At 46.1% G+C, this 25,126-nt stretch overlaps 1 protein-coding gene and 1 long non-coding RNA gene across 4 annotated transcripts in view; both read right to left on the bottom strand.

The window, feature by feature from the left end:
- Positions 1 to 25,126, bottom strand: part of vangl1 (VANGL planar cell polarity protein 1) — a 35,394-nt gene that overhangs the window by 5,376 nt on the left and 4,892 nt on the right. Inside the window, exons 2-6 of one of the 3 annotated variants that reach the window (XM_052059229.1) lie at positions 20,777 to 20,970; positions 16,032 to 16,158; positions 1,817 to 2,248; positions 1,513 to 1,688; positions 36 to 196 (exon numbers count right to left, since the gene is read on the bottom strand). In XM_052059229.1, the coding sequence (XP_051915189.1) occupies positions 36 to 196; positions 1,513 to 1,688; positions 1,817 to 2,248; positions 16,032 to 16,158; positions 20,777 to 20,847 (967 nt within the window). In that variant the 5' untranslated portion in view covers positions 20,848 to 20,970. Of the gene's footprint in view, positions 1 to 35; positions 197 to 1,512; positions 1,689 to 1,816; positions 2,249 to 14,981; positions 15,276 to 16,031; positions 16,159 to 20,776; positions 20,971 to 25,126 lie in introns of those variants that run through there. The other 2 variants (XM_052059231.1, XM_052059230.1) reach the window with 2 other exon arrangements.
- Positions 2,639 to 3,535, bottom strand: LOC127596632 (uncharacterized). The gene is made up of 2 exons (XR_007961522.1): positions 3,077 to 3,535; positions 2,639 to 2,760 (listed from the first exon to the last, which is right to left on the bottom strand). It is a non-coding gene; the product is annotated as an uncharacterized LOC127596632 (long non-coding RNA).

Below are 25,126 nucleotides of genomic sequence, written 5' to 3'. Positions count from 1 at the left end.
GAAGGGCTCGAGGCACAGCTTACGCACACACGCACCTTCGGCGGGGGCCGCGGGGAAGTCCCCGTCGACGTTATAGACTTTGAGACCAGCCAGGTGTTTGGCGGCGCGTGACTTGGAGGCCACGAGCAAAGCCGGGTTATGGATGGCGAAGTCACAGTAGTAGCGCTCCAATACGTCCAGCGCCGCCCGCTGAATACTGCGCACACACAAAGTCCACCTCGTCATCATCATCATATTCGCCACATCTGAGCACATGATTTCAAAGCCACCAATCCCAAAGGTACACTGGAGCCGAACAGCCAAAGTCAAATCCGCACCGCAATGTCCCAGAATGCAATTTTCAACTTGCAAAAGGTTGCAATTGGGGTCAATAAAAACAAAACAACCACCATAATGCTCCACTGTGGTCAATTGGTCGGCTTTTTCAGCGTACACAGAGAGAGAGATTCATTCATTCATTCATCTTCCTAACCGCTCGATCCTCACTAGGGTCGCAGGGGGTGCTGGAGCCTATCCCAGCTGTCTCCGGGCAGTAGGCGGGGGACACCCTGAATCGGTTGCCAGCCAATCGCAGGGCACACAGAAAAGAACAACCATTCGCACTCACACTCACACCTAGGGACAATTTAGAGCGTTCAATCAGCCTGCCACGCATGTTTTTGGAATGTGGGAGGAAACCGGAGCACCCGGAGAAAACCCACGCAGGCCCGGGGAGAACATGCAAACTCCACACAGGGAGGCTGGAGCTGGAATCGAACCCGGTACCGCTGCACTGTGAAGCCGACGTGCTAACCACTGGGCTACCGGGCCGCAGAATAATAAATAATAATTAAAAAAAAATCTATACCACAGGTGTCCAACTCAAGGCCCAGGGGCCAGATCTGGCCCGCCAGATCATTTTATATGGCCGGAGCTTTGCGGGGACCACATTACGCAATAGACAGAGTTATCGATGTTTGCTCATTTATTATACCTCATTCATTCATTCATTCATCTTCCGAGCCGCTTGATCCTCACTAGGGTCGCGGGAGGTGCTGGAGCCTATCCCAGCTGTCTTCGGGCAGTAGGCGGGGGACACCCTGAATCGGTTGCCAGCCAATCGCAGGGCACACAGAAACGAACAACCATTCGCACTCACACCTAGGGACAATTTAGGGCGTCCAATCAGCCTGCCACGCATGTTTTTGGAATGTGGGAGAAAACCGGAGCACCCGGAGAAAACCCACGCAGGCCCGGGGAGAACATGCAAACTCCACACAGGGAGGCCGGAGCTGGAATCGAACCCGGTACCTCTGCACTGTGAAGCCGACGTGCTAACCACTGGACTACCGGGCCGCCCTTACTGTTTATTGTGTATGTTAAATCGCTCCGTGTACAGCACTTTGTATGCAGCGATGGCTGTTTGAAAGTGCTCGAGAAATACTCTTGACTTGACTTGACTTTTGGAATTGTATACGTGTACCCCAGTCGTCTCCATTCACCCCTCCCATCCACTTGGCGCTTCTCTCTCACCTGAGTTGTCCCAAGTTATAGTGCCTGGTTTCTCCGTCTGTGGAACGCGTGACACACACGGAGTAGTAGGGCCGAAGCTGCCTTAATTCCAGCAGCACGATGGCCAGGTAGTGAATGAAGAGCAGCGCGTCCACCAGCGACACGGCGTATTGCACGATCCCCTGGTAGTCTTCATCCTAGAGGGCGCAAACGTGAAGAAGATAAGGCCAAAGTCGACCGCCGCGACTCACGATCAATGTCAAGTTTCTCTTTCGGCCCACCTATCCCAACCAACACTTGCGCCCTCGGTGCAAATCCAACACACCTGCGAATCGAGTATCCTCACGCCATAGAACAACCAATAGGAGACCACAAAGAGCAGCACCAGAACCGCAAGCAGCGCCCGGAAGACAAAGAGGCGCGGGAGGCTGGCTCGTGGCGGCCGGAAGAAGAGCGCCCAGACGGCAAGCAGCAGGATGAGCAGCTTGAAGGCCACAGAGATGAAGAGGCCTTCGCAGGCCGTGCCGCAGCTCTGCAGTTTCTCCGGCCACAGGAGGTGGGGGAGCACCAGGAAGGCCAGCGGCGAGAGGAAGACCAGAAGGCCCAGGACGACGGCGAGCGTGAGCGTAAAATAGCGCCGGCAGTCCAGCCCCACACTCTCCTCCAGGTCCTTGGTGATGCGCACAACGTCTTCCTGGGAGAGGCTGTGCTCCGATGTGCCGGTCACAGCCGTGGTGGTCTCGCCCCAGTTGTCATCCTGCAAACGTGACGTTTCAAGAACAATCAAGGGGGTGACATGCTCCTTTGGCTTATTTGGGTTTTTTTTGGGTGTGTGTGTTTTTCTATTAAATTGATGACTTACGAGATACAAGCAAAGGCACGAAAACAAAGCACGCCTTAAAATCCGATGCGCCTTGTGTATGGTCATTACGGTAATATTTCGACCCCCAAAATGGCTCCTTGCTCGAGACATGCGAGTTCAAACTTAAGGCGATGGGTTTTGCAGTTGAACACGGAAATCGAGCGGCGGCAAGAGAGTTCAACGTCAACGAGTCAATGTTAGAACTTGCCGTCGGCTCAGTGAACCGTGTCGCTGCTTTATTCAATACGTTTTACTGACATCTGATCGTTCTGTTTGCATTTCCTCGAGCGTAGCTCCATCTAGTGGATGCATTGTAGATTGCGTCTTATAATGCGGTGCGTCCAATATATGAAAAAAAGTGACAAAATAGGCCAATCACTGAAGGTGCGCCTCATAATCCAGTGCACCTTTTAGTGTGGAAAATACGGTACATCACACCAATGACCACTCGATGGAAAAAAAAAAGAAAAAAAAGTAGAAAGCCGTCGGCGGGCCCCTCAGCGGCGGCGCATTTTGACTTTGCGTGACGAGCTCTTGCGGTGCTTGTCGTCGTTCACGTCTCGCGCTTACTGACATCTGATCGTTCTGTTTGCATTTCTTCGAGCGTAGCTCCATCTAGTGGATGCATTGTAGATTGCGTTTTATAATGCGGTGCGTCCAATATATGAAAAAAAAAGACAAAATAGGCAATTCGCTGAAGGTGCACCTCATAATCCAGTGCACCTTTTAGTGTGGAAAATACGGTACACCACACCAATGACCACTCGATGGAAAAAAAAGAAAAAAAAAGTAGAAAGCCGTCGGCGGGCCCCTCAGCGGCGGCGCATTTTGACTTTGCGTGACGAGCTCTCGTGGTGCTTGTCGTCGTTCACGTCGCGCTTACTGACATCTGATCGTTCTGTTTGCATTTCTTCGAGCGTAGCTCCATCTAGTGGATGCATTGTGGATTGCGTCTTATAATGCGGTGCGTCCAATATATGAAAAAAAAAGACAAAATAGGCCATTCGCTGAAGGTGCGCCTCATAATCCAGTGCACCTTTTAGTGTGGAAAATACGGTACACCACACCAATGACCACTCGATGGAAAAAAAGAGAAAAAAAAGTAGAAAGCCGTCGGCGGGCACCTCAGCGGCGGCGCATTTTGACTTTGCGTGACGAGCTCTCGCGGTGCTTGTCGTCGTTCACGTCTCGCGCTTACTGACATCTGATCGTTCTGTTTGCATTTCTTTGAACGTAGCTCCATCTCGTGGATGCATTGTAGATTGCGTCTTATAATGCGGTGCGTCCAATATATGAAAAAAAAAAAGACAAAATAGGCCATTCGCTGAAGGTGCGCCTCATAATCCAGTGCACCTTTTAGTGTGGAAAATACGGTACACCACACCAATGACCACTCGATGAGCAAGTGTGTTGAAACCCCTACAGAACAAAACGAGAATTCCCCAAATCCAAAGCTCTAGCCAGTATACGCCTCAAAATATGAGGACTTAAAATAATGAATCGAATAACTGGAATAAATGGATTCCAAAAAGCGAATCGAAATCTCTGCCTCACAGCGTCACGGTGACGATTTTTCCACATGGACGAACATAACGGTGCCCACGCACGACTCCGCGTGGAAATAAGTTGGCGTGACTTTGAATTGTAAAAATCAATTGACATTGGATTACTCAATGAATCGATGGGATCATTCTGGGGATTAATCGAATAAATCACTCACACATTTTTTTTTTGTAGTTCTGAGGTTTATCCGTTTTTTTTCAAGATTTTTTTTTTGGGGGGGGGGGGGTTAAAAAAATAAATGACACGCCGATTTTCGCTCCTAGCAGGTCGGCCCGGTGACCCGTGAGTCTGCTGTATTATTCTTATTTTAATTATTGTCTTTTACATTTTCACATACAGCAATTTGTCACAACTGCGGTTGTTGTGAAAGAGCAACCAAAAAAAATTTTTTTTAAAGTTGTGTAGCGTTGAATTTAACGTGAGGTTGCATTTGCAGTTAAGATATCCTTTATTTGTCCCACACTGGGGAAATTTACAGCCTCCAGCAGCAAGAATGTAGGTAGAAAGAAGAAAGAAGAAAAAAAACAAACAAACCAAAAAAATTTTGTTGATTGAAAAATTGATTTGTGGTTTGTTCTACGGCGCACTTGTTCATGAACGCATCACTTAACTGGATCGTGTTCAATTTTTCTCCGACCTCATGAGCGAAAAGAAAAGGTTGTCGAATCAGGAGAGAAAGGAAGGGATAAAAAAAAAATGGAGAGCAGAAAAAGAAAACAGTGCGCCATGCCAACTTCCACTGACGTTGAGGGTGAGACTGCATCCGCAGATAATGAAGGTCAGCCATGTTGGAGCGGAGCCCCTTAGAACAACAACGATAAGGACTCTTTGCAAAGCAGTCATAACAAGCTTCCGGCACAAAGGAGAGGAAACATCGGCTGTCAAGTGGGGGTTTGGAGGGGGTGGGGGTGGGGGCGGGGGGTCTGGCTGTCTGGGGGAGTTGGAGGAAGGTGCCCTGGGAAAGAAATAAGCCTCTGGCCTCGGGGTGAGAAGAGGGTGACCAAAGTATCACAATGGAAGGTTTGAACTGGAAGTGTGGACGTTGACTCACTGATTAGTCACTGAATTGACGAGAGCCCAAAACACGGCAAGTGGCCATAAAAAAAAAAAATTGACAATCAGGGCGGCCCGGTAGTCCAGTGGTTAGCACGTCGGCTTCACAGTGCAGAGGTACCGGGTTCGATTCCAGCTCCGGCCTCCCTGTGTGGAGTTTGCATGTTCTCCCCGGGCCTGCGTGGGTTTTCTCCGGGTGCTCCGGTTTCCTCCCACATTCCAAAAATATGCATAGCAGGCTAATTGAACACTCTAGATTTTCCCTGGGTGTGAGTGTGAGTGCGAATGGTTGTTCGTCTCTGTGTGCCCTGCGATTGGCTGGCAACCGATTCAGGGTGTCCCCCGCCTACTGCCCGGAGACGGCTGGGATAGGCTCCAGCACCCCCCGCGACCCTAGTGAGGATCAAGCGGTTAGGAAGATGAATGAATGAATGAATGAAAATTGACAATCAACTGACATGATTGATAATCTCTTCTGGGAAAAGTATTTTTTTTCCTGCTCGCTCTCTAAATTTCAAGTGTTTGGTCTTTACATTCGGATTACGTAAGACAATTTAAAATTTTAATTTCAGACTTTAGTAAGCATCATGGAACTTAACATGTTTGATTTGCTCTTGCGGGCCACATCAAATGAGGTAGTGGGCCAGATCTGGCCCCTGGGCCTTTACTTTGACACTCTAAATTGCCCGTGAGTGTGAGCGCTATGTGTGCCCCGCGATTGGCTGGCAAGCAGTTCTGGGCGTCACCCGCCTACTGCCCGGCGACTGCTCGGAGAGACTCCAGCACGCCTGTGACACTCGTGAGAAAAAGCGGATTAGATAATGGATGGATGGATGGATGGAAGAAGTGACTAGTTGGGCTTCGTGGAAAAACTTTTTGACAGGAAAACAGACTTACAAGTCGATCAAAGCAGACAACGGAATGTCTGGCTTGGAGTCGGACACGACAAACAACCAAAACTTGACAGCTCTACCGCGTTACAAGTCCATCAAAGCACATTTTAAGGATTAAAATATGGGATTAAAAAAAAAAAAAAAACAATCGTCAAATCCCTGACACGAGTCTTCGCACAATCTGTAATCTGTCCTGGACCGCCTGACTAAAAATAGACAACAGTGACCCACATTTGTCAACAGGATGAAGCGATTGAAGACAACGGGTTCTGAGTTGCCTTCATCACGTGAAAAGTCGGTGAAAGAGATGAAGCGGCAACGAGCACAACGCGCCCCGCAGCTGTTTAAGAACAAGACAACCGTTAAAAGCGGGAAGAGGGGCCGTGCCTCAGTGACTTTGCCCAGAAATAACTGCAGTACATTCAATTAGCACCGAGCAGAGGGGGGGTCAGCAATTTAGTTTGAAACGACATCAGGCAAGCCCTCCGCTAATAATATCTTAGAAGCAGAAGTGATGTAACGTTAACCAATCGCTTATGGTTTGGTTTTATCGAGGGTATTGTCGTCATGATGCAATATCGTGTGAAAGCTCACAGCCTCTTGTCAAAAAGACATGGTTTGTTCTCAGGCACTTTTATACCGCCCCCCCCCCCCCCGTTGACATTCGTACGACCCCGAAACGGCAGCAATAATCACGCTATGTTCACATTAACAAAGGATTACAATGGAAAAAAAAACAATCTATTCGCTGATTTGAAAAGATTTGTCACATATTTCTTATTCTAACATTGGAAACGTGATATTGCCAACGGAGAGTGATTGCACTGTAAAAAAAATATATCACCGTAAAAAAAAAAAAAAAATTATATATATATATATATATATATATATATATATATATATATTTATTTATTTATTTATTTTTTACATCCATCCATCCATCCATCCATTTTCTGAACCGCTTAATCCTCACTAGGGTCGCGGGGGGTGCTGGAGCCTATCCCAGCCGTCTTCGAGCAGTAGGCGGGGGACACCCTGGATCAGTTGCCAGCCAATCGCAGGGCACACAGAGACGAACAACCATCCACGCTCACAATCACACCTGGGGACAATTTAGAGCATCCAACAAGCCTGCCATGCATGTTTTTGGAATGTGGGAGGAAACCGGAGCACCCGGAGAAAACCCACGCAGGCCCGGGAAGAACATGCAAACTCCACACAGGGAGGCCGGAGCTGGAATCGAACCCGGTACCTCTGCACTGTGAAGCCGACGTGCTAACCACTGGACTACCGGGCCGCCTTTTTTATTTTTTATACATATATATATATATATATATATATATATATATATATATATATATATATATATATTTTACAATAATCCTGTCTAGGCACCCAACTCGTGTACGCACAACGTTTTGCTTAATATACATTTGTTGGAGTATCGATTAAGCAGTGGAATCCATCCGATTTTATCCACCTCGGACGGCAGTCGTTTTGCCCCTCGCTGTCAACTGAACGGTGCTTTCGGGCTCAGCTTGCAAACATCACATGACCAAACCCTGAAAATAGGTGAGCCATGACGCTCTTTATATGTTATGTACGGATGTATATATAATGTAAAAAAAATATATAAAACATAAAACTTTTCACTCTAGCAAATTTATCTCAGATGTAAACACACACACACAAATTCATCCCTAATTTAATGGAAGGCACAAAAATACAATTTACCCGTCGATCTACGTCCCAACCCTCATCTATGGTCACAAGCTATGGGTCGTGACCGAAAGAACCAGATCCCGGATACAAGCGGCCGAAATGAATTTTTCTCCACAAGGGTGTCCGGGTTTTCCCTTAGAGATGTGCTGAGAGGCTCGGTCATCTGGGAGGAGCTCAGAGAAGAGACGCCTCTCCTCCACATCGAGAGGAGCCAGATGAGGTGGCTCGGGCATCTAATTAGGATGCCTCCTGGTGAGGTGTTCCGGGCATGTCCCACTGGCAGGAGACCCCGAGGACAACCCAGGACAAGCTGGAGATACTATGCCACCCAGCTGGCATGGGAACACCTCGGGATCCGCCAGGAAGAGCTGGAAGAAGTGGCTGGGGAGAGGGAAGTCTGGGCTTCACCTCCTAAAGCAACCATCCATTTTCCGGATGGATGGCACAAAAATACAGAACACTATTCTGCAAGAGTGGCCCAGCAGATGGGGGGGGGGGGGGGGGGGGGGAGGGAATGGTTGTCCTCCCCCCCCCTGTATGTCACAGAGGTCGTCCTACCTGGCCTGATTTGTTCCCGACTCCAGTGCCGAGGTTGGAATCTGCCTCTACGGTGGTGACAATAACCTCCTCTTTCTCAAGTTCGCAGACCTCCAGGACCTGCAGAACTTCATCGCCTGCCTCCATCACGCTAGCTGCGCACGTTCCACAATCGTCAGCCATCATACTTTGTCCTCAACCGGTCCATCACAGTGCTCGGCCAGTCCGTGTCAAACCGACGGACCGCACAATGCGGATTTGAAGCCGAGTAATGCATGAGACCACTTTATGTATAGAATTTTCCCATGGTGCCTGGGGAGGTAGTGCACGTCACTTGCCTCTTTATGTGTGTTTGTGTGTGCCAGGGTGGAAGGGGTGAGGGGGTTGGGGGGGGGCGCTCTTGATGGAGGTTAGGGAGAAAGAAGAAAACGGGGAGAATGTGAAAGTGATGAGACGATGTCGTGGGAGAAGAGATGGAGGGTGGGATTAAAAAGACGGCTAGATAAAGAGTAAGAGGAGGGGGGGGTGGTAGATTAAATAAACATTGGTGCACACCATCCCGCCGGGCTAAGAATAAACAAAATAGCGATTAGTCGATGCACTTCTTCCATCATCTTCTTCTTCACTCTTCACCGATCCTTTTTTTTTGCCCCCTTTTACTCCCTTCAGGCGTACTTCATTCTTCTCCCGTCGTTTGCCTCGGCGCCACTCTCCGCCCATTGCTTCCGACCCAGTGAACACCGGGTTAAGAGCAACCGGAAAACAAGATGTAGACAGGAAAATGCTGAATTTTCCGGCAAAACGATAAATAATAAAAGTCGGGCTGCACTTGGCGGATGGACGCGCGACGGCTCGCAAAATGTGAACGTCGAAATGGGAAAGGCTGCGATCGTGATCGGCACCACACGACTAGTGTGTCAGCAATTTGCTTACAGTGTTTTATTCTCGGTTTAAACAGCGATAACACTTTGGGTCACACATCTCGAGCGTGAAATCTGCATTTTTGTGTCAGGAAAAAAAAAAAACACAGTCCCGAGGTCCTTTGAAAAAGGCCAAATTAAAGCTTTTTCGCAGCACTGTATTTTGAGATACTGAAACACGACATAATAGGACACGGGGAGTTTGCAGGATTACCGTATTCTCCGTATTCTCCGTATTCTATAAGTCGCACCGAAAAGTCTTCAATTTTCTTAATTTTTCTTAATTTTTTATTTATTTATTTATTTTTGTTGTATTTTTTTTCTTATCTTATTTGATGTTGTTTTTAACATTGTACTCGTGATTTTAACTGCTTGTTGTAAGGTGTCCTTGAGTTTCTAGAAAGGCGCCCACAAATGAAATGTATTATTATTATTATTATTATTACTATAAGTCGCACCGAAAAGTCTTCAATTTTCTTAAAAGCTCCCAGCGCCTTAAAATCCAGTGCACCTTGTGTATGGTCATTACGGTAATGTTATTAATGGTTTTCAGTCTTAACAAATGCAGGTACGGGTTTGTCTGTCTCATAACGCATTAAAACAGAAAATGAAGCGAGGAAGTAACAAAATAAATTCTATAGGGGAGCCATTGAATTTCTTTGGTGATTTCCTCATTAGGGGCGGCCCGGTAGTCCAGTGGTTAGCACGTCGGCTTCACAGTGCAGAGGTACCGGGTTCGATTCCAGCTCCGGCCTCCCTGTGTGGAGTTTGCATGCTCTCCCCGGGCTTGCGTGGGTTTTCTCCGGGTGCTCCGGTTTCCTCCCACATTCCAAAAAAACATGCGTGGCAGGCTGATTGAACACTCTAAATTGTCCCTAGGTGTGAGTGCGAATGGTTGTTCGTTTCTGTGTGCCCTGCGATTGGCTGGCAACCGATTCAGGGTGTCCCCCGCTTACTGCCCGAAGACAGCTGGGATAGGCTCCAGCACCCCCCGCGACCCTAGTGAGGATCAAGCGGCTCGGAAGATGAATGAATGAATGAATGATTTCCTCATTTGTGAATACAGTACACAACAAAGGAATAAATAGCAAAACAATTCTGAGACAGTCCAGTCTCCGACATTTTACTGACATCTGATTGTTCTGTTGGAGCTACACTCAAGGAAATACCAAAATAAATTCTGTGGGCGGGGGCTATAGAATTTATCTTGTGATTTCCTCGCTTGATTTTCTGTTTTGATGCATTATTTTCAATTTTCATAGTTTCAATGAAGTCGTTTTTTGGAGGCGGTCATGAACGCCTCTCGAGTCGAACAGAAGGAGCGTACCTCCATCTAGTGGATGCATTGTAGATTGCGCCTTATAATCCAGTGCGTCCAATATATGAAAAAAAAGTGACAAAATAGCTCACTCATTGAAGGTGCGCCTCATAATCCAGTGCGCCTTTTATTGCGGAAAATACGGTATGCTAAAAAAAACATTTAGCTTTGGCTAAGCCAGAATATTTTCTGAGGATCTGGATAAAGGTGACCATAAGTTGCTGGATGACAAATAATATAAGTAAAATGTTGGTTTTTTTGCAACACGGACCTGTTTTACATAAAAAATACAACTCAACGTAACGCACAGTGTAGTAGTTGTAGTTTGTGGAAATCGTGTACGTGTCGCCCGTCAACAAAACATCCGGCGACATCTTGCGCCAAATGCTCCGCCTTATAAAGTGCCGCTTTTGCTGTCCTCTCATGAACACACACTGTTGTCTGTGTATTATGAGACAAAACATTTTGGCGACAAAGACGGATCTCGACTTCATGCTGGTGCTCTTTCTTTCCTGACTGTGTCACCTGGTTGGCGGGACAGTTCGCCACACCGCAGGGTGCCATCATCCCTCCACAGCGGCAGACCGGCAAGTCCGGACTCCCTCCGTAAATTGGCTTGTTGTGAGACGAAACGCCAAACACACGTGATGAGTCGACGTCAAGCATTAAAAGTCAATTGGGCCAGTCAAGTTGACTCATCGACTAAATGCCCCGATGCGGTTGAAGGAGTACATTTTCAGTTTTCAGTCCCGATGGCATCATTTGGCAGAGTCTACCGGCATTGCTAGTCTGTTCGTCATCATCCAAGAACCACAATGTAGCCTCCCAGAAGGCCAAACAAACATAAATCACTTTTAACAACTTGACATTGGCAGATGTCGGCGCTCTACTTAAGAGACATTCTATTTAATCAAGGTCATCATGGTTGACTACATTTAAAATACAGTACACACGCACATACATACATACATACATAGTGTGTGTGCGTGTGTGTGTGTGTGTGTGTGTTTGTATGACTATTCTTGTGAGGACCACTGTGATTATAAGACCAACGTAGTGAGGACATTTTTGACAAGTGAGGACATTTAGGCCAGTCCTCACAAGTTTTTCATTCTAAAGTGTGTGTGTGTGTGTGTGCGTGTGTGTGTGTGCGCTCGCGTCTTTACTGTTTCTTTGTCCAATAGCATGTATTGCAACCTCCATTTTTCCAGATCCAAGTGAGTCATTCTGGGTGTGTCTACTTTGGTATTCCAACAGTGGATCTTTGTTCAGAGTCCTTCTCTATCTTCCATAGGAATTAGGGTAAGAGGCTCCGCCCTCTGTCCGCTAGGTATCCAAGTGAGCCGCCTCCCACTTTTACACAGCTTACAAAGAGCAGTCAGCGAGATCGCCAGAGAATGATCACATCTTTGCGACAATGGAAGTGGAATTAGTCAAAGAGAAATTCTTTCTCAAACCGAGGCTATTCTTTTATGCCAAGTAGAACGAACACAAAATGTTGACTGCCCCGCTGCTCTCCTCATTTTTCTGCCTTGACTTTACTGAACTGCGTGACATGAAGAACCAGGTACTGGTGAGGCAATTGTTTGCTGGTTTGGTTTCAACAAAGATGAAGGAGCATTAGAATTATAGCTCGAGCAAAGGAACCCCCCCCCCCACCACCACCCTCCCCCACATCATCGGTAGTTCCTTCCTCTGATACAGTGCAAACTACTTCCTGTTGAACCAAAACAATCAAACCGCGACCTGCACTTTGACACTTGACCCTAAAGATCCACTTGAACGCAACAATAGCCACGGGACGAAGTGAGCCGAACAACGTCCACTAATGTGGCGTCACAGAAATTCGTCTTTGTATGTGTGCGTACGCAGTCGAGCAAATCCAGAAACAACGCCGTCGTCCCCCCCGCCCCCGCAGGCAACAGTATCGAGTAAAAACACAAAGGAAGGCAAGCGGCACTCCGTTAAATTTAGACACGAGCATAAACAAACACGGGCGAAGTTTCACGAAGCTTTCCAACGAGGCAAAAGTAGACGGCAAGTAGGTCAGTAAAATTACCGCGGCGTTTTGATTTACTTCTGTCTCGATGCACCCCCCAACTGTGAGAGGTGCTTGTTTGGTGCCCGATGACGGACAAGGCAGCCAGACAAGGTCACCAACATCCATATGACCTTCAGGTAACAAGCTGTCATCGCTGGACTAACTCAAGTCACTCATGAGCTCAAATTCATGAGGAAGTTAGAAGGAGCCTTTGATGCAACATGGATAAGAAAGACCGCAATCTTGCGGGAGCATACTGGCTTCAAACGTGGACCAATGTGGCAGGATGGCAGAAAAAGTTGAAAATAAATGCAAAACGTTAAATAAACGATGACATTTGAGGGACTCCAATTTGTTGGGGGTGTCAATATATCCTTGATTGTATTAACCTATCAGAGTTAAAATGATCAATTCAAAACATTAAATATAATGATAAATCAGAACTAAGTTGATAAATAGAGAAAGGTATTGCAATATCCATTATGAATACAAGAGAAAATTGACACAAGAGTGCCAGGGTGAGGATGTATATAGTCCCGATACAAATCAAAAGTTGTGAAAATATCACAGCTAAGGGTAAAGTATGAGCCTTAATGGAGACTTCTTCTTACTTTTTTCTTTTCTGATTGATATGAAAATGATTTAGTAGATATAAACACATAACGGGGTAGGACTAGATACGTTTTTTTACTTCATCCTACTCCTTTTCATTCATTCATTTTCCGTACCGCTTGATCCTCACTAGGGTCGCGGGGGGTGCTGGAGCCTATCCCGGCTGTCTCCGGGCAGTAGGCGGGGGACACCCTGAATCGGTTGCCAGCCAATCGCAGGGCACACAGAGACGAACAACCATTCACACTCACACTCACACTCACACCTAGGGACAATTTTAAAGTGTTCAATCAGCCTGCCACGCATGTTTTTGGAATGTGGGAGGAAACCGGAGCACCCGGAGAAAACCCACGCAGGCCCGGGGAGAACATGCAAACTCCACACAGGGAGGCCGGAGCTGGAATCGAACCCGGTACCTCTGCACTGTGAAGCCCACGTGCTAACCACTGGACTACCGGGCCGCCCTCATCCTACTCCCTTGAACATAATAACTGTGTTGAATGAAGACTGATTTCTTTACTTTTTTATCTACCTTATTTTCTGTCAAATTATTACTGTATACGTTTTATGTTCAATAAACAAACAAACCAAACCAAACCAAACCAAAAACCTGTCTAAATGTCTGTGAAAGCAGGTGCTTTATATTAGAATCACGCCGATACTACAAAAGAAAAACAAAATACACTATTTAAACCCATTGGGTACTCCTGCTCCATTGAATGACAGGTAGCAATAGACCAGGAAGTGATGATCACTTTCATGCCAGAATCTAATTATTATCATATACCGCATTTTCCAGACTATAGTTCCGTTTTTTTTTCATAGTTTGGCAGGGGGTGCAATTTATACTCTGGAGCGATTTATGTGTGAAATTATGAACACGTTATTATATCATTTCACATGTTATTTTCACATTAACCACGAGAGGGCGCTCTAGGCCCGTGTTGATAAGTCGACGATGAGTCTGACGTAAGCGACGTAGAAGACGAAGCGTCGCTTCTTCGACCTCCGGAGTTAGCCGAGTTGTTTAAAAGTGATACAGAGGATGAAGATTTCATTGGATTTAGTGATTTGGAGTGACACTGATGGTTTGGTCAACTCGTTAGCATGTTCTTTATGCTGGAGTTAATATTCTTAATGTGTTGCGTGAATATACATGGCACATTCTAAGTTCGTTGTGTATGCGTCATCTAACGTTAGCATATCGTGCACTTATTCAGACTGTTGTTCTCTCATGTATTTTTATATTAAATTGCCTTTCAAGATGACATGTATGTTCTTGGTGTTGGATTTGATCAAATACATTCCCCCCCCCCCCCCCCCAAAATGCAACTTGTACTGCAGTGTGTGACTTCTGTTCTTTATTATTCATTTTCTGGCCGTTGCGACCTGCACGCCGATTTATAATCCAGAAAATACGGTATTCATTTTGGAGATGGATGCATGAATGTTTTCCCCTTGTCCTCATTCGGGTAACAGTCGGAGTCTACCAATTGCTTCATTAATATATCTGACTTCTCAGAGAAGTCCGGGAAAACTGCTCCAATTTTTGGGTGAAGGTTAAATTGAGCTTGAAATCCGTCCGTGCTGTGTCAAACATTAGGAGCTCACGAAAGATTCTGCACTGAATGAATTCATGATGCTGGATGCATTCTTCTCATTTCCATGACAGGTGGTCCAATAAATTTACTAAGCACTTTACATGATGATTTCATGTAAAGCGGTGGACTGCGCTGCATCATCCTAAAAGCAGGTAACAATACTTTGACCACAAAGAAATAAAAAAGTATTTCAACAAGGTGACCAAAAAAAGGCGAATAACAGCAAAAGAAAAATAGCTCAGGCGATATTTCTTTCAGAAATACATCAAGGCACATAGTGTATATTTCTGATTGTATGCAAAAGTAGAATAATTCCTGTCATCATGTGAATGTAATCCCACAGATGCAAAATAGGAATCATTTCTTACCTTATATTTGTCATTTCTCAACCAATCCATCACATAATAGATGCCTTGTCATCTTCTATCGACATGCACGATGGCTGAGCACACACTTTGAGTTGTCTCAACTAAGCAGCTTGGCCTGGTCCATTTCGGGGCGGGGGGGCCGACAGAAGCATTTGAGACGAACCGAGCGACTCCTCCCAAGGATTAACAAGGCTTTCTCTCCAAACTGACAAACCATCCATCTAGAGACCAACTTCGCAGCCTGCTAGAATTCTGCATATTTGCGCAGACATTTATCAACCCAAACGCTGCCGACGAGTGGACCGGCCCCTTCTGGTAAATAGCAGATGGCCTGTCGTCACACCGATAAGCACATTTGACAACATCACCTCATTTTGACTTGTGCTAAGTCTCTCGAGCGCCCAACCTTTTTAAAATGGGATCATGTTATCGGCACCGTTAGGACAAGGAGGTTTAAAACGATGAATACGAGGCTTGTTCATTGAAGTCAGATGATACGGGAGAAGGTTGTGTGATTAGTGAGGGTCCGATTGGCCTACCTCAGGCATGTTCAAAGTCCGGCCCACGGGCCAAATCCGGCCCACGGTCGAATTTCATCCGGCCCTCGGCCCCCGTCATAAAATCAGTGCCGTCTGGCCCGCAGGTTGGGCGCAATGGAACTCGTGTTGCATTGACTGAGGTCTCGTAGACTGGTGAGTGATGTTTCATAGAGTACTGCTTCCCTCTAGTGGCTAAATGAGTAATAGCATTCACTAAATGAGTAATAGCATTTAGACACTAGAGGGCATCACTCACGAGTTAACAAGACATCACTCCGTGTTTATATTGACTGATATGTCATATTTCAAATTCCTGTTTCAAATGAACCAAAAGAAATTAAGATTGTTGAAATTAAAATAAAAATGGAAATGTGAAACAGACTGGCTTACTAAAATTTGTTGAACAATATTGTTGTTCAATGTTAAGAATGTCAGCCAACGTCGGCCCCCCGACATTTTACCACATAAAATCTGGCCCCGTTGGCAAAAAGTTTGGACACCCCTGGCCTACCTGGACCTGCTCGCCTCGAACAGCGGCGTCACCCAGCAGTGGCTCAGCTGGAGCAGGGTTAATAGTGACTGATTTTTCAGAGCGGCTGTCTTTGCTGCGAGACTTGTGGCGATCACGGCTTTTCTCCCTGAAAAAAAAAATAAATAAGAAGTTCTAATTTCCTGATTGGCCGAAAACACGGGTGTCAAACTCATTTCACATTGTGCGCCGCATACGGCCTCGGTCGATGTCAAGTGGGCCGGACCATTAAAATTATACCATACTTGGCTATATATAACCCAAATAATATGTCTTTCCTTTGTTTTTGGTCTAAAGAAGCACAAGAACATTCGGAAAATGTTGCATTTCATTAAGCACCTTGGATTTCCTGGCTTTGACAAATGTGCAATTTACTTTGATCATTCACATACATGCATTGCAACTGATCCCACTTGTTGTACAAAGGCACAAAACGTTAACAAATAATTGGTATTGAAAAATATACTCATGCATTTTAAGCTTAAATATTTATATAGAACGGAATTTTTAAATCATTTACATATGTGCACATAATATCTCAACATAATCCCTGCCTACATTTTACAAACTAAGGAGAGTGCTATGAACTCATTCAGTACCAGCCAAATTCTGGACCAAGTCTGAAAAGACGTTTGAGAACGTCTTTGGGAGTGAATGAGTTAAATGTGTAAAGAATAAAGTAGTCACATGTCCTTGATAGCGTCTGCTGTGTTGGGTCTGTCTCAGTGACAAGACTGAGGTTGCTGTTGTCTTCTACTGTGATTGAAACAGTGTCCCCTAGCGGATACTCAATGAATTGCACCTTATTAAAAATATTCATTATGTGTCTTTTATGCATTTTTCTTTCACTTTTAAATGGTCCTGCAGACCCGATCGAACCTCCTTGGGAGGGGGTGGGGGTGGGCGGGTTCCGGTTCCGGCCCGTGGGCCGTATATTTGACACACCATGGTCTAAAAGAAGCATGATGTGCTAACCTAAATGTTCTGCTGGGAAGAGTAAAGAGCTAAATAAATAGAGACTGTCAGTGACAGAGATAATGAACATTGTTCGGCATGCGACAAAATCCAATTCCTGACGACTTAATCTGGGCAACGTGATACACATACAACCCAAACATGCGCTCCAACATATGAGCTCCATTGACCGTCCGTGCATTTACACTTCTAATCCCGTGTCAAATGTAACCAGCATTAATCAGCGTCCTCTGTTCCGGCAGCACTCTGGCGACTTGGCACCGAGCCCAACGCGGGATCCATTACCACTGAGAAGCTGGCATGTGTGGCCTTTGTTAATCCCTCATCTGTCTTTTTCGCATTTTGCCTGCGGCCATCTTGTGTCAAGAACAACAACAAAAAAAACCAAATGACAATTCGTGAATTAAAAGCAAAGAATGACGTTTGGTGCTACAGAAGATAACGTCACAGTTGCTCAGGACTCATCTTGCGACCAACACTGTCCAAAGGCGGAAAAGAGCTGAGCCATGATTGGCCCTGAGCAAATGTGATGTCATTTTCAGTGGACAGCAAGTGGCAGCATCAGGCAAAATGGCCGCCCCATCTGAGATGAATAAAAACACCACCCAAAAGTGATTAAAAAAAGGTTGCGACGCAGTACTAATAAATGGTGCTCTTGAATAAAAGCTCAAACTTCCAACTTTTATACAATTACCCCGACGCAAAGTTACAGGACATCCTGGCGCCGTGAGAAAAGGCGGAAAGAACCTGTGAGTGACAGTGCTGGCATCGCTACAAGCTAGCGGGGCCGTGTTTTGATTCCAGGGTGTGAACCACACTGCTTCCCGCTTCTATTCTTGTACTTCCCTCCCAACAGGAACATGACGGATCATTGCGCAGACACATACGAGTGAAAACATGACCTCCATCGTAGAGGCAAATCAAGCTGGAGAATCGAGGATGCCGCACGGCCGTTACGTTAGCTTACAAATACTTGCACATTTCTGTATCCTTAACATCCTCGGCTATTTCAAGGTTAAGACGTTGCGGTCCCGACTTGCCAGCGATGGGATATTAAGATTTTCTAGGAATCTTGTAGAAGTGAGCATCTATGTAAACACAAATAACATTTGTAACAAACATTACATAACATTGTTACATAAATGTTATGTAACAAAATGTTGAAACAGTGTGTCGAAACAGTGTGTCGCACATTGGGAGAAATTATTGCCATTGTCAGTGTCTTCACAAAAATGACATTTTTAAAAGGCACACATGATAATAATAATAATAATAAATAATAATATTCATGAAGGGGCGGCCCGGTAGTCCAGTGGTTAGCACGTCGGCTTCACAGTGTAGAGGTACCGGGTTCGATTCCAGCTGCGGCCTCCCTGTGTGGAGTTTGCATGTTCTCCCCGGGCCTGCGTGGGTTTTCTCCGGGTGCTCCGGTTTCCTCCCACATTCCAAAAACATGCGTGGCAGGCTGATTGAACACTCTAAATTGTCCCTAGGTGTGAGTGTGAGTGCGAATGGTTGTTCGTTTCTGTGTGCCCTGCGATTGGCCGGCAACCAATTCAGGGTGTCCCCCGCCTACTGCCCGGAGACAGCTGGGATAGGCTCCAGCACCCCCCGCGACCCTAGTGAGGATCAAGCGGCTCGGAAGATGAATGAATGAATGAATGAATGAATATTCATGAAGGTAACTTGAGCAAATTTGCCATCTCAGAACCGGGTGACCAAACTGGTAGGCCCTCCAGATTCATCAGTCGCCAAAAAGTCCCCTTCGTCTTCGAAAAAAGTTGGTGACAACTGCCCTTGAAGGGGTTGAGATAACCAGGGACGGGAATTTCAAACAGATTCTTTTTTTTTTTTTTTAGGGGTGGTGCCCGGTATTCCAAGATAGTTCACTTTTCACTCCAATTTTGGGAACGTTCTCCCTGAAAGACATTACAGGATATCATCAATACGCGTTTACCACATTCCACGTCGGCATCTGTTCCTGAGAGTGTAATTAGACAGCAGTGATCCGAAGCTGCCTCCTGCACGGCACCCCTTCGGTGGTGTATAAAAGATTACCTTCCGACTACCGTGCCCAGGGCCTTGAAAGGCAACAACACTTGTTTTCTTTCCAATTAGGCAGCAGACGGTGGATTTGGGGGAGTGGAAAAAGTACCTGGTAGGAAATCCTTCAATGTTCCATTGCCAATTTTTGCCAATTGTTTGAAACCCAGGAAGCCGTGGCCAAGTGGATAACAACATTGGTTGACACCGCGGGGAGCCCGTTGCACACCCGCGGTTGTCGTGCCCTCAAAGCAAGACAGTGAAAACCCTGACCAGTGCTGCCGTGCGTGCAACCGAGATGGGAACCGTAGAGGAAGACATTTCCGACGTCATTAAAATTGCCAGGCCAATTTCCACAAGACCGTCGATAGCTTCCTTTCCATACTTTACATACTAAAAATTCTGGTTGGAAATGCAATTACACACACACAAAGGGAAAGTGGATAAATGTCGGCTAAAGAAATTGAACAATAAAACACTAAAGCAACTGAGGAGAGTGCAATTTGGATAAATGAGATAAATGCTACATACTGTTTAAAAAGAAAAATGTGGGTGTAATATCGTTGCAGAATCTGCACATTCAATGGATTTTGTGAGAATAATAATAAGAATAATAAATTCATTCATTCATTCATTCATCTTCCGAGCCACTTGATCCTCACTAGGGTCGCGGGGGGTGCTGGAGCCTATCCCAGCTGTCTTCGGGCAGTAGGCGGGGGACACCCTGAATCGGTTGCCAGCCAATCGCAGGGCACACAGAGACGAACAACCAATCGCAATCACACTCACACCTAGGGACAATTTAGAGTGTTCAATCAGCCTGCCACGCATGTTTTTGGAATGTGGGAGGAAACCGGAGCACCCGGAGAAAACCCACGCAGGCCCGGGGAGAACATGCAAACTCCACACAGGGAGGCCGGAGCTGGAATCGAACCCGGTACCTCCGCACTGTGAAGCCGACGTGATAACCACTGGACTACCGGGCCGCAGAATAATAAATAATAATTTTTTAAAAAATCTATACCACAGGTGTCCAACTCAAGGCCCAGGGGCCAGATCCGGCCCGCCAGATCACTTTATATGGCCCGCGAAAGCAAATTGTGTGTCAACTTGCTAAAATATTACTGAAATGTCAAATTGTCATGTGTGATAAATTAGATTTAGCAACAATTTTGATACCTTGTTTGCACTCACTTTAACAATAATCGAACAAACTATGATAATTGACTGATTTCAAAACTAGTCATGTAATAATTTGTTGCGTACAAATAATCATTTTGTGGTTTCACTGTCATTACGGCTTTCCAAGGGAAGACACAAGTCCAAATTGGCCTGCGACTAAAAATGAGGTTGACTTGTCGCTGGAAGGGTCTGGATATTCTCTCCCTTTGTCTCTGCGTGCATGTCCAGTTGCCAAAAATACTTTGAAGAGCACAAATAGCTGTAAATCGTCAACGTTAACGATGAAACATACTTTTGTGAAACCTCTCCAATTAAAGATAAAAGCGTGAATGGGTCCGTGTGATGTTGACAAGAAAGGGGTTCTCTCATCCTATCTGCGGAGCCATCAGAAATTAGGCCTGATCGGGCCTGTCGAAGCGGACCTGTGGTGACACACTAATGCGTAGCCAGAGGAAGAGGAGCAAGATAACCCGATAGCGGCTCCGAGCGTGGCTCGACATTAAACAGAGGGTAGGATTCCATTTTACCCGTGCCGATGGGAACCCCGTGAGCGCCCAGAGTGGTAGGAATAGCCAGAGTAGGCGGACTCCGTGTCCATGGCGACGACGCCGCGCCGCAATTCAGCCGGACGTGGTCTGTCCTGTTCACAGAGAGGCGAAGGGTGGCCGTCTGGCTCAGGCGGTCGGTTTGGAATTGAACCCTGAGGCGGGGAAACATCAACCTGGGTGGGGCGAACATAAAAATTTTTTTTAATAAATTAAAAAATTACATTTACAATATGGCGGCCCGGTAGTACAGTGGTTAGCACGTCGGCTTCACAGTGCAGAGGTACCGGGTTCGATTCCAGCTGCGGCCTCCCTGTGTGGAGTTTGCATGTTCTCCCCGGGCCTGTGTGGGTTTTCTCCGGGTGCTCCGGTTTCCTCCCACATTCCAAAAATATGCATGGCAGGCTGATTGAACACTCTAAAATTGTCCCTAGGTGTGAATGTGGGCGTGGATGGTTGTTCGTCTCTGTGTGCCCTGCGATTGGCTGGCAACTGATCCACGGTGTCCCCCGCCTACTGCCCGAAGACGGCTGGGATAGGCTCCAGCACCCCCCGCGACCCTAGTGAGGATCAAGCGGCTCGGAAGATGAATGAATGAATGAGCATTATCCCGGAGCATCATTATTCACGACTAATGTTTTATCTTTTTTTTGCCTCCCTAAATAAAATGATGTTGAAAAATGAAAATAAGAGCCCAACATCCGATTGGCGGTTTATCCTGGAATCCTGGTTCTGGTAATGCCATTTGGAACATTTGGAAAACCCCTTGGAATTTCAGCCCCTGCGAGCTTATTGGTGGATATTTTTTCCACTCAAACTTGTCAGCCAAGAGGAGAAGGTCCCCGCAAGTTTGATCATTTTCCTCCAATTTGAAGATGTTTTTGGACCACATTTTCTGCAGGTCCGATCTGCTCAAAACATCGCCCAAGAGGTCGCAAAAATGGATGGATGATTTGGATTTGTTTGACACTGAACGAGATCGTTTAAATCAGACATGTCCAAAGTCCGGCCCGCGGGCCAAATCCGGCCCTCGGCCCCCGTCATAAAATCAGTGCCGTCTGGCCCGCAGGTTGGGCGCAATGGAACACGTGTTGCATTGACTGAGGTCTCGTAGACTGGTGAGTGATGTTTCATACAGTACTGCTTCCCTCTAGTGGCTAAATGAGTAATAGCATTCACTAAATGAGTAATAGCATTTAGACACTAGAGGGCATCACTCACGAGTTAACAAGACATCACTCCGTGTTTATATTGACTGATATGTCATATTTCAAATTGCTGTTTCAAATGAACCAAAAGAAATTCTTAAGATTGTTGAAATTAAAATAAAAATGGAAATGTGAAACAGACTGGCTTACTAAAATTTGCTGAACAATATTGTTGTTCAATGTAAAGAATGTCAGCCAAGGTCGGCCCCCCCGACATTTTACCACATAAAATCTGGCCCCCTTGGCAAAAAGTTTGGACACCCCTGGTTTAAATAAACTGAGAGGAAAAGGTAAAAATCAGGTGCTTTCATGTGATCTGCCGCTTGCTATCAAAAAACTCCAAAAACAAAACACTATTCTCAACAGTCACAAGATGTGGCCAGTTCAAACGTCCCACTCCTAAACATGGAGCACGCTCGCGCAGCACACCAGCCAATCCACGGCTCTTGAAATGCGCTTGGCAAGAATACAAATGTCAAAAAATACATAAATCACACAAGGCAGGCAAGAGATACGCCGCATGGAAAATTCACATTCCGTCCGCCTGAGCACACTCACCTCCAACCCCTCCACCTCCTCTTGATGGCGAACGGACATAAATACTATGACGATAAGATGATTTCAACTATATCTGATGAGGAAAAAAAATTAATAAATCAAGATGTGAACAAATGCTTTTCTGACTGCCGACGAGCTGCACTACGTCGCCACTGGAAAGTCCCACCGAAACTTCCTGGCCATGCTTCCAGCAGTATGCCCAAAAGAATTTACGGCTCATTTGGAGGTGCTTTGAAAGTTCTCCCTACTGGTCAACATTGTTGCATTCACGACTTGACTTTGCGATTAATCGCTCCCAGAATTCGCGATTAATCGCTCCCAGAATTTGCCAAATTCACAATGACAAAACTTCTAAGAAAAGTAACATTGGGGCAGCTGCGAGTGACTTCATGGGCCATGTTCGGGAATGTCTGCCTTGCATGACTTTCATTCAAGGGTTGAGGGGGGGAGGGGGGGGAGCAAACACTCATTTTAACAACCCCGGCTCTTGGAATGCCACTGGCTTGCTGAAGATGGCCCCCCCTGACGGTCACCGTCGGGGCGTGTTGGGATCTTTCACGCGGCAGAGACGTGAAAGACTAGCAGTCACCAGACAACAAATCACTCGTTTTTCAGCGGTGAGCTGGGGTGCAGATTCCAGGGATTTTCCGTTTGAGTCGAGTCATCCGACAGTCTAAAACAGCCTTGACTCATTAACCGTTAGTTGATCTTAAAGCAAACAAAAAAACAAAAAAAACAAAACGCCATTTGTGCACATCGTTTTCTTGATGTTATTGTAAGTCCCCCTCCAAAGCACCAAGCAACAAATTACAGGAATGCTTTCATATGTGTCTCTTCTTACATATGAATATGACATCATAGATCAATATTTGCCCAGAAGACATTTGATCAATATGCTGAAAAATAATCCCGAGTAGGCGGACGGTGCTCCAGTGGTTAGCGCGTCAACCTCACAGTGCAGAGGTCGCGGGCTCGATCCCGGCTCTGGCCTTCCCGTCCGGAGTTTACATGTTCTTCCCGCTCCTGCGTGGGTTTTCTCCGGGTGTTCCGGTTTCCTCCCACATTCCAAAAACATGAACGGCAGGTTAATCAGACACTCCGAATTGTCCCGAGGTGCGAGTGTGAGCGCGGTTGGTTGTTCATCGGTGTGTGCCCTGCGATGGGCTGGCAACCGGTTCAGGGTGTCCCCCGCCTACTGCCCGAAGAGGCTCAAGCACGCCCCGCGACCCTTGTAAGGATAAAGCGGATTGAAATATGGATGGATGGATCCTGGTAAGTGATAGAAAATATGTGTGGTGATATATTGATGTAATAATGTGTTGTCTTTTCCAATTATATCATCAGAAAATATGTACCACTGTGTTCGACATGTCAAGTGAAAACAGAAGAAGAAGCACGAAAAACCTCACAAGGCAAATTGTCGGGTCGAGATAATGCGGGACGCTAAAATACTGTCGATTTGGAATGCCAATTTGCACAGTGGAACACAATGTTCGGGGAATTGTTTGTGCTGCTTTTTTTGGGGGGGGGGGCGGGGGGTATCTTTTTTTAAGGCTCTTCGTCAGCTGTTTAATGAAGACACGGCTGTCATATTGCCCAAACCCAGAAAAGGGTACACCCAAATACCCCCGATGAGTCTCGCGTCACGGCGCGATGTGCAAAGAGCGCCCATTTTTTTTACAAATAAAAATTGGCAAAGCAAGACAATAGTGTGAGTCATACTACATGGCTCAAATGACCCTCTTGCATTTTTTTTTCGCTCCCGTGCGGCCCAGTTCAGTTACCATAGCGGTGCAACGAAAAAAAAAAATAGAAGGAACCAGATATCCTCTGATGGTATTATACGCCGTGTCATTGTTGAGCAGTGCAGGCAGTCTGCCATGAAAACAGAGGAAACAATGCGCAACCCCAAGAAGCCCTTTCAACAAAAACGAAAAACGGGAAAACTCAGTCCAGGCTAAACTAAACACCGTCATGGTTAATATGAACTCTGTTGACTTCCATATGCACACGTAGCAACGTCAACCATGCCTCTTGAGAAAGTAGAATGTAAATAGTAATTGTGCTTGTCGGTATGTCGAGAAAAGCTGCGGCGTGACAAGCCGCCGGACCGATGTACATCGTTGCTCACTGACCCGCAACTTTCGGATCGCCGCAGCGGCAACGTGAAGCGACGGCTGTGAATAGGTTTTGCGATATCCAGGTAAGGTTTTCCATCCTTATAATTGATACATATACTGTATATATATTCTGTCATAGTTCTCCATAGAACAACATGTCATTCATTGACATTTTGCGCAATGTTTTCTCATTTCCATAGAACAGATAGTTAATCAAATAAAAGGTCAATAAATTCATCTTCCTAACCGCTTGATCCTCACGAGGGTCGCGGGGGGTGCTGGAGCCTATCCCAGCTGTCTCCGGGCAGTAGGCGGGGGACACCCTGAATCGGTTGCCAGCCAATCGCAGGGCACACAGAGACAAACAACCATTCGCACTCACACTCACACCTAGGGACAATTTAGAGTGTTCAATCAGCCTGCCATGCATATTTTTGGAATGTGGG

The sequence above is a fragment of the Hippocampus zosterae genome, chromosome 2, assembly GCF_025434085.1.
Source record: "Hippocampus zosterae strain Florida chromosome 2, ASM2543408v3, whole genome shotgun sequence".
NCBI classification, from domain to species: domain Eukaryota; kingdom Metazoa; phylum Chordata; class Actinopteri; order Syngnathiformes; family Syngnathidae; genus Hippocampus; species Hippocampus zosterae.
Note: the sequence above shows the minus strand (reverse complement) of the source record. Positions and strands in the feature narration are given on the sequence as shown.